Source organism: Mobula birostris, chromosome 7, assembly GCF_030028105.1.
Source record: "Mobula birostris isolate sMobBir1 chromosome 7, sMobBir1.hap1, whole genome shotgun sequence".
Classification (NCBI taxonomy): Eukaryota; Metazoa; Chordata; class Chondrichthyes; order Myliobatiformes; family Myliobatidae; genus Mobula; species Mobula birostris.
In genome coordinates, this window is record NC_092376.1 from 71,440,522 (window position 1) to 71,452,634 (window position 12,113).

Sequence of the window (12,113 nt, forward strand, 5' to 3'; positions counted from 1 at the left end):
AAAGAAGTGGATATGGAGCACATCTACACGAAGCGTTGTCGCAGGGAAGCAGCATCCATCATCAGGGGCCCCCACCACCCAATTCACGCTCTCTTCTCGTGGATGCAATTAAGGAGAAGGTACAGGAGCCTCAGGACTCAACACCACCAGGTTCAGGCACATTGCCACCCCTCAATCATCAGGCCCTTGAACCAAAGGGGATAATTTCACTTGACTTCATTTGCTCCATCACCGAACTGTTCCCACAACCTATGGACTCAAGTTTCAAGGATTCTTCATCTCATGTTCTCAATATTTATTACTTATTTACTTATTTTTATTATTTGCAGTTTGTTGGCTTTTGCACACTGGTTGAACACCCAGATTGGTGCAGTCTTTCGCTGATTCTGTTATGGTTATTATTCTATTATGGATTTATTGAGTATGCCCACAAGAAAAAGAATCTCAAGGTTGTATGGTGACATATATGTACTTTGATATAAATTTATTTAGAACTTTGAACATTTTACCCTTTCCAATCATTTCTACCAGAAACTGCATGCCATGCTGTTGTGACAACCAAAACCTCAAGAAATTGGAATTGCATAAGTATTTGACACTTGCTGTTACCAATACATGGCTAAATATCCCACACCTGTAAAGGCCTTGTATGTCCAGGGCTCTCAATAAGATGGAACATTTTACATGGGACTAGTAATGATAACTTTGATGCATATTTCAAATCTATATGTATCAATGCTTATGAACCTATTAATATTTACGACATGTTAACTGAAGGAGGGAAGCAAATATTTACAGAATGCGATAAATGGTATTTTCATTTTAAAACATTGGGAAGCATTCTGTTTAAAAAAGTGTCTGTAATTTTTAATGGCATACATAAAGAGGAAAATACACTCACAATTCCCTCAGATTTTCCATTGTCACTTTAATAAGGATTATATACAGTACAGTAAAAAGAGCATGTATAATATAAACTCCAACTATTTGGATATCCATAACACTGTAACAAAGGCAAATATATAATACTTGCTTCTGCTTTTATCTATATTCACAGAAAATGAACAGCAGATACTGACGCAAAATCTTTCTCATGTGCTGGCAATCCAAAAAGTGCATCAACAACCCAATCCATCGCTGATACCTCAGAAAAAGGTGGTACTATCTTGTCTGAGGAAACAGCAGCAGAGGCAGAGGAGGGGCTGAATACCATTACCACCAACATCCAAGCAGCAAAACACAGCCAGGAAGACGTCATCTCAAATGCAGGATCCTCCAAAGGCCACTTCACAAAAAGATGACGTCATACCTCACTACACCTGGAAAACATGAATGGACACATCAGGCATATGGGTCAGGAGCCATTCTCTTAACCCTTCTTAACCCAACATCTAACCTATGCTGCACCTGCACTGGAAGCATATGGCGAGACAGCACTATGACGGCTTACAGATACTACTGGACCTACTCTGCGTATTGCTGGCATGGGTACCTTAAGTTAACACACCGTTTTGTCAACTCAGAATTACAAACAAAATATGCATAGAAGTGTGATATGTGGTGAGAGGGCTTTATCTGTTCAAAATATAGGGCAGCTGGGTGCAATGTCCTGACTACATGAAGTCACATATGGCATATTTCGCTACCAGTTTGTGTAGTGATATCCAATCACTTTTGGCACTCTTCTGAACCACACACAAAATGATGTGGGGAGGGTGGTGGGAGGCACAGAGTTAACCTACACATAGTCGTGTATTAGCCAACTGCTAATGTACGGTAATTCCTCCATAATTAAGGAGGTGAGCTGTCAGGTCAGTTATTTTGATCTAATTAATGCCTGGTCACTTCTACTGGATATTGGGTGTTAATTAAGGACAACTTTGGAACTCTGCCATGAACAGCAGGCAGCTTAGGCTCACATCTGCATCACCACCTGCAGAATAGATGATAGAACAAAAATTGGGATTAATTAATTGCCTTCTGCCAGCTTAAGCGCATGTACACTTCTAACAAAATGAGTAATAATTGGCTATTTCATCATTGAATATACATATTCATTGCCCCTGTGTATACAAGGCCCTGGAATTCCAACTTCCTCCATTTACCCATGCCCAATCTCTGTATCTTCCCCCCTCCTCTAACACATCAACTGCTTAAGCACACATCTCATGTATCCTGGCATTCTCATCTGCACGATACATGTGTGGCATCCCTTGTTCGGTTGCTAGCACTCCAGCTCTCTGGTCTCAAGTCAAGTTCAAGGACCACAACAGACAGATCCACAGGCACATCCTAACATAACACCACAGTCCAGCACAGTGGCAGCTGCACTAAGGCACCAACTTTAAAATCAGCTGCCAAAACAAGCCTTATTGGATATGTTAAGCAAAAATTTAAAATTCAGCAGTATTGCCTCATGACAAAATACACCCGCAACCACACAAAATCTAAAATTCTATGATAATCATTGCAAATCTTCACGGTGTATAGGCCAACAATGTTTCTCAATCAACATTAGTGGAACAAATTTGTTTCATCTTGTATCTCACTGTAGTGTGCTCTGTTTCCATCCCTGCAGTACTTGTAATTAGAACGTTTAAAAGAAACCCTAAAGTGCAAATTCTGTCTTCACAAGGAAGCTTCATCCATTTGTTCGTTTCAGCATTAACAGAGTGCATCTGTTTCTGAGCCAACACCCAACTTCAAAACACCACAGAAACACAAATTAAAGTGCTAGTCTTTCGGATGTGCACAAATTGGTTTTATCCTGATAACCTTTAAAATCCATTACTAACTTGACACAAGGTCTTCGGAACAATCTGAAGATGTGACCAGGCAAGTTATTCATGTTTACATGAATTCTACTTTAACTCAGCAGCAACAAAGACAACAAAAAATGTTAGAAAATCTAACTCTGGTCTGTCTACCTGACCCAATGGAAAAACGTAGGTAAGTAGAAATAATTCCTGCAAAAAATTGCATTCTGCACTATGGACTTACAGACAAGAGCTCACATACATAACAAGAATTTTCAAATTAGAGAGCTAGCTTGTTTACGGAACCACAGTTCTCTGTAATATGGTGGATTCCAGTTACTGTAATTGGGACACATGGGGACCAGTACATTTCAGCCCAATTAAGCAGCTGCCTCAATTAGCCAAAGTTTCATGGAAACTTAAAAAAGCATATAAAAAAAAGACAAACTACTGTTTAACTGAGTAACAAAGTACGTATTTACATGAATGCAGAATCCCACTGTGCTACATGATGGGGTTTAACTTAGAACTGTTGGAGGATGGGAACCAGAGTGCCAGAACAGTTAGTGGAGAGGTTGTGAAGACAGATATTGTGAAGTCCTCAGGCAAAGTCAGGAACCAAAAGGTTGAGCACGGGGTGCAACTAATGTCCTGAGCTGCGTACACTCCCATCTGAGTAGTATCTATCCTATGAAAGGCAGATGAGCTCAGGGCATGGATCAACACCTAGAACTATGATAGTGTAGCATTGAGACTTGGTTGCAAGGAGCGGCAGGACTGGCAGCTGAATAGTCTGGGGTTCTGTTGTTTTAGATGCCACAGAGCGGGATGGATTAAAGGAGGAATGGCGGCATTACTGGTCAGGGGAAATGTCACATACTGCTCAGTCAGAACAGACTGGAGAACTCATCTTGTGAGGCATTATGGGTGGAACTGAGAAATAAGAAAGGTGGGATCACTAATCAGGCTGTATTACAGACCACTCAGAAGTCCGAGGAATTTAGAGGAACAAATTTGCAGAAAGATTGCAGACTGTTGCAAGAAACATAAGGCTGCCATAGTAGGTGATTTTAACTTTCCACATATTGACTGGGACTCCCACACTGTAAAAGGACTAGATGGGATAGAATTTGTCAAATGAGTTCAGGGAAGTTTCCTTGATCAGTACATAGCAGTGTGTGACATTTGATCTGATATTAGGGAATGAGACAGGGTAGGCGACAGAAATTTGTGTAGGGTTTCATTTCGCATCCAGTGATCACAACGCCATTAGTTTCAAACTAGATATTCAAAAAGATAGGTCTGGCCATGGTTTGTGAATTGAAGAAGGGTCTATTTTGATGGTATCAGAAAGGATCCAGCAAGTGTGGATTGGGACAGGCTGTTCTCTAGCAAAAGTGCACTTGGTAAGTGGAAGACCTTCAAAAGTGAACTTTCGAGCGTACAAAGCTTGTATGCGCCTGTCAGAATAAAAGGTAAAGATAACAGGTGTGGGGAATCTAGAGATATTGAGGTCTTTGTTCTGAAAAAAGTAGGTACATAGCAAGTATAGGCAGGTAGGAATAAATGAAGTACATATGGAGTATAAGAAATGCTACAGAACACTTAAAAAAGAGACACAAACACGAGGAAATCTGCAGATGCTGGAAATTTAAGCAACACACACAAAATGCTGGCAAACACAGCAGGCCAGACGGCATCCATAGGAAGAAGCACAGTCGACGTTTCGGGCCGAGACCCTTTGTCAGGACTAACTGAAAGAAGAGATAGTAAGAGATTTGAAAGTGGGACAGGGAGGGGAGATCCGAAATGATAGAAGAAGACAGGAGGGGGAGGGACAGAGCTAAGAGCTGGAAAAAAGGTATACAAGGCTGGAAAAGGGAGAGGATCATGGGACGGGAGGCCTAGGGAGAAAGAAAGGGGGAGGGGAGCGCCAGAGGAAGATGGAGAGCAGGCAAGGAGTAATTGTGAGAGGGACAGAGAGAGAAAAAGAGGGAGAGTAAAAATGGGAAAAAATAAAAAAATAATAAATAAATAAGGGATGGGGTAAGAACTGGAGGAGGGGCATTAACGGAAGTTAGAGAAGTCAATGTTCATGCCATCAGGTTGGAGGCTACCCAAACGGAATATAAGGTGTTAGTCCTCCAACCTGAGTGTGGCTTCATCTTGACAGTACAGGAGGCCATGGATAGACGTATCAGAGTGGGAATGGGACGTGGAATTAAAATGTGTGGCCACTGGGAGATCCTGCTTTCTCTGGCGGACAGAGCATAGATGTTCAGCGAAATGGTCTCCCAGTCTGCGTCGGGTCTCACCAATATACAGAAGGCCACACTGGACGCACCAGACGCAGTACATCACACCAGCCAACTCACAGGTGATGTGTTGCCTCACCTGGAAGGACCAGCACTTAAAAGAGAAATCAGGAGGGCTAAAAGAAGGTACGAGGTTGCCCTAGCAGACAAGATAAAGGAGAATCCCAAGGATTCTACAGAATCTTCTGAGGGCTAGATCTATGGCATTCAGGTCTGTAGAAGAAAAATTGTGGAAAGCTATTTCAAGAGCTGAAGAACAATTCTGAGCAAGGTTGGTGGGAAAATCAGATTCACGTCAACCCTGGCAGGGTTTGTAGGCCATTACTTCCTATAAAGCAAAACCTAACATCCTGAATGGCAGTGATGCTTCACTCCCAGACGAGTTCAATGCCTTTTATGCTTGCTTTGAAAGGGGGAAAACAAAACTACAGCTATGACTATCCCTGCAACACCCAATGACCATGTGATTTCCATCTCATAGGCCAACATCAAGGTGAACCCTCTCAAGGTAACAGGCCCCAATGGAGTAGCTGGTATGTCTCTGAAAACCTGTGCCAACCAACTGGCAAGGGTGTTCAAAGACATTTTCAATGTCTCAAGTTTCCACCTGCCTCAATAGGGCAACAACTATACCAGTATCCAAGAAGAGCAGGGTGAGTACTTTAACAACTATCATCCAGTAGCACTCACACCTGTGGCGATTAAGCACTTTGCGAGGGTGGTAAGGACTCCTGAATCAGCAAAGACAGAAACCCACTGCAATTTACCTATCACCACATTAGGTCTAAAGTGGCCGCAATCTCACTGGCTCTTCACGCAGCCCTGGATCACCTGGACAATACAAATACCTATGTCAGGATACTGCTTATTGACTACAGCTCCATGTTTTATACAATCATTCCTACAACTCTGATTGAGAAGCACCAGAACGTGGGCCTCTGTACCTCGCTCTACAATCGGATCCTCAACTTCCTAACAGAAGACCACTATCTGCGCAGATCAGAAATAACATCTCCACCTCACTGACAATCAACACTGGCACACCTCAAGGAAATATGCTTAGCCCACTGCGCTACTCTCTCTACACCCATGACAGTCTAGCTAGACACAGATCAAATGTCATCTAAATATTTGCTGGTAATACAGCCATTGTTGACTGAATTCCAAATGGTGACAAGCGTGCATACAGGAGCAAGATATATAAGCTAGTTGAGTGATGTCACAATAACAACCTTGCACTCCATGTCATAAAACTAAAAGAACTGATTGTTAACTTCAGAAAGGGCAAGATGAGAGAAACACACACCAGGGACCAGAAATGGAAAGGTGAGGATCTAGACTGGACCCAATATATCAATGCAACTACAAAGGTTCATGACAGCGGCTATATTTCATTAGGTACTTGAGGAGATATGGTATTTCACCTAAAATGCTCTTAAATTTCTGCACATTTGTACTGTGGAGAACATTCTAACTGGCTACATCACCATCTGGTATGGAGGGGTCACTGTACAGGATCAAAGTAAGCTGCAGACAGTTGTAAACTTAGTCAGCTCCATCATGGGCACTGGCCTCTGTAGTAGCTAGGACATCTTCAAGCAGCAATGCCTCAAAGAGGTATCATCCATCATTAAGGATCGTCATCACCCACGTCATGCCTTGTTCTCACTGTTACCATCAGGAAGGAGATACAGAAGTATGACGGCAAACACTCAAAAATTCAGGAACACCTTCTTCCCCTCTCCCCCTGCCATCCAATTTCTGAATGGACACTAAACCCATTAACACAACCTTATTTTTTATATATACATACATACATATATAAATAAATTCAGATTGGTAATCCTTTTGTGGAGCCAAAAGAGTTGGGCAGATCTTAATTTTTTTTTTGCATGTGTATTTAGTCAGAATATGGACAGAGATGCTATAGAAGTGAGGCAAAGCAGCATCAATATCCTTACACAGATTACAGTGGAGGAAATGTTTACTGTGCTGGAGTTAATTAGAGAGGACAAATCTCCAGGGCCGAGCGGGGTGTTCCAGAGGGCGCGTGCAGAAATTGCTGGGGCCGCAGCAGAGATATTAAAATCATCCTTAGCAACAAGTGAGGTACCAGAGGATTAGAGGACAGCCAATGTTGTTCCGCTGCTCAAGAAAGGCTCCAAAAATAAACCAGGACACTATAGGTCAGTGAGCCTGACATCAGTAGTGGGAAAGTTATTGGAAAGTATTCTGAGGGACCGGATATGTAAGTATTTGGATAGGCATGGATTAATTAAGGATAGTCAGCATGGCTTTGTGCATGGTAGTTATGTCTAACCAATCTTAGAGTTGTTCAAGGAAGTTATCAGGAAAGTTGATGAAGACAATGCAGTGGATGGTGTCTACATGGACTTCAGTAAGGCACTTGACAAAGTCCCACATGGGAGGTTAGTCAAAAAGGTTCATTTGCTTGGCTTCCAAGATGAGGTAGTAAACTGGATTAGACATTGGCTTTGTGGGAGAAGCCAGAGTGGTAATAGATGTTTGTCCCTCTAACTGGAGGCCTGTGACTAGTGAAGTGCCGCAGGGATCAATGCTGGGTCCGTAGTTTGTCATCTATATCAACAATCTGGATGATAATGTGGATTGGGGGTGTAGTAGACAGCAAGGAAGGCCATCATGGCTTGGATCATGGATCTGGACTGGCTGGAAAAATGGGCTGAAAAAAGGCAGATGGAATTTAATGCAAACAAGTGCAAGGGGTTGCACTTCAGTAGGACCGACCAGGGTAGATGTTACACAGTGATCAGTAGAGCACTGAGGAGTGCAGTAGGAAAAAGGGATTTGGGAATTCAGGTACATAATTTGTCCAAAGTCAGCTTTTAGGCTTCATAAATCAAAAGTACTGAGTACAGGAGACGGGATGCTATGTTGAAGTTGTTAAGACTGGTGAGGCCTAATTTGGAGCATTGTGTGCAGTTTTGATCATCTACCTACAGGAAAGATGTAAACAAGGTTGAAAGAGTAGAGAGAAAATTTACAACGATGTTGTCAGATCGGGAGGACCCGAGTTATAAGAGAAGATTGAAAAGGTTAGGACTTTATTCCTTGGAACATAGAAGATTGAGAGAAATTTGATGGAGCTACACAGAATTATGTGAGGTATAGATAGGGTAAATGCAAACAGGCTTTTTCTACCGAGGTTGGGTGGACTACAACCAGAGATCATCGATTAAGGTAAAAGGTGAAAAGTTTAAAGGAACATGAGGGGAACTTCATGCAAGTGGTGCATGCGAGCTTGATTTTAATGTTTAAGAAAAGTTTGAATAGGTACATGGATGATAGGGGTACAGAGGGCTATGGTCCCAGTGCAGGTCAATGGAAGTAGGCAGTTTAAATGGTTTAATATGGACTAGATAGGATGAAAGGCTTGTTTCTGTACTGTACTTTTCTATGACTGACAAATTAGAACATTATCAACACTAGTGTATAATAAAACTGTGTTTTAGCTCATACTTATTGATGAATTCATCCAGTGTGTGTGTTCTTTTAATTGACTGTAAATAAATAAAATCACCACAGACACCTGCTGTAGAAAAAGGACTGCCTTCATACAATAGTACAGACGACTGCATACTCCAAATCTTCATTTTCAGTGTAACATTCAAGATGATTGTCAATACCATCAAATTATTCGTAATACCTAACTTGACGAAGTAGTAGAATCTTATTTTCATTTCTGGCATCTCCAAGCCTGAATTTTAGAGACTCAAGTCTACACGTTGAATAGACACAAGTCATCCTACTTGTAAATCTCTGAAAATAACAACAGCCTTACCCATGAATATGGTGAGCATCATTTATACACAAGATATGCTTATGGTTTTTATTTGATTGTGTTGCAGACTTGCCAGTAACTTACTCACTACCCAAATTGACCCTTTAAACAGAAGTGCATGCCAGACCATTTCAAAAAGCACAGAGCAAGGTATGTTGGTGGGAGTGGAGTCATGCGCAACCAGGGTATCAGGCTCCCAGCGAAGGATATCGGTAAACCAGAAGGCTTCTTGCTAAAATTTGGTGGTCTCATTAACGCCAAGCAGCTCCAGATATATTTTTATTTCTCAATTTCCTTGGTTGCATTCAAACTCATTACTAAATCAGAGGACCAGGCCTCTTAACAAAGCACAATGCTATCTTAACCAGTACTGCACTGAAATAGTGCATATAATCCACAACAAGTTCTTGTGATAAAATTACATCAACATTGAAAAGAATCTTTGACTATGTTTAAAAACTTGCCAGTATCTCATGACTCTAAATGCCCTGAGATCAATGTTCCAAGAAATAACTCAAGAATTCACAAAGGTGGGAGCAATGGACAATAGGTGCAGGAGTAGGCCATTTGGCTCTTCGAACCAGCACCGCCATTCACTGTGATCATGGCTGATCATCCACTATCAGTATCCAGTTCCTGCCTTATCCCCATAACCTTTGATTCCACTATCTTTAAGAGCTCTATCCATCTCTTTCTTGAAAGTATCCAGAGACTTGGCCTCCACAGCCTTCTGGGGCAGAGCATTCCATATATCCACCACTCTCTGGCTGAAGAAGTTTTTCCTCAGCTCAGTTCTAAATGGCCTACCCCTTATTCTTAAACTGTGCCCTCTGGTTCTGGACTCACCCATCAGCGGGAACATGCTTCCTGCCTCCAGCGTGTCCGATCCCTTAATAATCTTATATGTTTCAATAAGATCCCCTCTCAGCCTTCTAAATTCCAGAGTATACAAGCCCAGTCGCTCCAATCTTTCAACATATGACAGTCCCACCATCCCGGGAATTAACCTTGTGAACCTACGCTGCACTCCCTCAATAGCAAGAATGTCCTTCCTCAAATTTGAAGACCAAAATTGCACACAGTACTCCAGGTGTGGTCTCACCAGGGCCCTGTACAGCTGCAGAAGAACCTCTTTGCTCTTATTCTCAATTCCCCTTGTTAGGAAGGCCAGCATGCCATTAGCTTTCTTCACTGCCTGCTGTACTTGCATGCTTGATTTCAGTGACTGAAGTACAAGAACACCTAGATCTCGTTGTGCTTCCCCTTTTCCTAACTTGACTCCAGTTAGATAATAATCTGCCTTCCCGTTCTTACCACCAAAGTGGATAACCTCACATTTATCCACATTAAACTGCATCTGCCCACTCACCCAGCCCGTCCAAGTCACCCTGCATACTCACATCCTCCTCCTCACATTTCACACTGCCACCCAGCTTTGTGTCATCGGCAAATTTGCTAATGTTACTTTTAATTCCCTCATCTAAGTCATTAATATATATTGTAAACAGCTGTGGTCCCAGCACTGAACCCTGCAGTACCCCACTGGCCACCGCCTGCCATTCCAAATGGGACCCGTTAATCGCTACTCTTTGTTTACTGTCAGCCAGCCAATTTTCAATCCATGTCAGTACTCTGCCCCCAATACCATGTGCAAGCATCAACAGTGGGCGGGGAAGGGGGGGCATTTCTCCTGTAGCTAATCATCAGTCCAAAGACAAAGAATAGTACCTGTTACAGCCGTGCATTACTGAGTTCACAGGAAGTGATATTTCTTTCAACTGTGGAGGTCACCAAGTTCACTGTAACATAATCTAATTACATTCCTGCAATGCTACCAAAGACTTTAAAATCTGCTTAACCCAATCACTCCTTCAGGACAATTATGAATTCACTTATTTTGAAACAAAGTACCTATCTAAAGCTTATGAAAATACAATTCAATCAAGGAACATTTTTGAAACCAAGAAACAAAGTGAAGTCTCTTGTTCGTGCCGTGGGCATGGTCTGAATTCACTATGCAATTCAAAGCATCTTCTAGCACACTGAACTGAAGGTCTACCAAACATCCAGGCTAAAGATGATAACATGCCCAATTCCTCCCCCACCCCAAACCTGCCAATAAATCAACTTGACAACTATTTAACTGCCCTTCAACTACCTCAAAATATTCCTCTGATAATCTCACTTCTCAATGTCATCAACATTTCTAAATAACCTTTACGAATGGCAATGAAAACAGAAAATTATGGAAAATCAGCTGGTCTTGCAGCATTTTGAGGAAAATTGAAATTAAGGTTTCAGGACAAGAACCTTCCACCGATACTAGAAAATAGAAACATAGAAAACCTACAGCACAATACAGGTCCTTCGGCTGAAAAAGCTGTGCCAAACATGTCCTTACCTGAGAAATTACCTAGGGTTACCCATTGCCCTCTATTTTTCTAAGCTCCATGTACGTATCCAGGAGTCTCTTAAAAGACCATGTCGTATCTGCCTCCACCACAACCGCAAGCAGCCCATTCCATGCGCTCACCACTCCCTGTGTAAAAAAAACTTACCCGACATCTCCTCTGTACCTCCTTCCAAGCACCTTAAAACTATGCCCTCTTGTGCTAGCCATTTCAGCCCTGGGAAAAAGCCTCTGACTATCCACATGATCAATGCCTCTCATCATCTTATACACCTCTATCAGGTCACCTCACGTCCTCTGTCGCTCCAAGGAGAAAAGGCCAAGTTCACTCAACCTATTCTCATAAGGCATGCTGGCCGATCCAGGCAACATCCTTGTAAATCTACTCTGCAAATGTAACAAATCAAACATTTAACTTCTGAAACGAAATGTCATCCAAAATATAAGCTTCGTTTCTCTTTCCTTTGATGCTGCCTGACCTGAGTATTCCTGGCATATTGTTTTTTCTTCAGATATGCTGCAGCTGCCAATTTCCATGATAGATAAGAATAACATGAAGGTCACAATCCTTTCCTTTAATTAAGAAATGTCAGACTTTTTCCCACAGATGAGATGAGTTTGACTTTATCACTACCAAGTGTGAATTTCCAACTCTAATTTTTTTTGAGATTAGCCATAGCATTAAACAAAAATGGAGGAAACAATACTTCTACCTTAATCAAGAGATAAAGCAATGTATGTCTTGCTACATGAAATAAGGTGACTAGACAAATCAATCCTTCGTAATTATTGTACAGCAAATTCTCAAAAGG

At 41.8% G+C, this 12,113-nt stretch overlaps 1 protein-coding gene across 3 annotated transcripts in view; it reads right to left on the reverse strand.

Annotated features, from left to right (window-relative positions):
• The window catches only part of slc36a4 (solute carrier family 36 member 4), a 270,519-nt gene that overhangs the window by 177,847 nt on the left and 80,559 nt on the right, over positions 1–12,113 (reverse strand). The window contains exon 10 of one of the 3 annotated variants that reach the window (XM_072263378.1): positions 886–1,319. The exons of the other annotated variants lie outside the window; for them this stretch is intronic. Within the exon in view, the coding sequence (XP_072119479.1) occupies positions 1,304–1,319 (16 nt within the window). The 3' untranslated portion in view covers positions 886–1,303. Of the gene's footprint in view, positions 1–885; positions 1,320–12,113 lie in introns of those variants that run through there. 3 annotated transcript variants of the gene reach the window in all.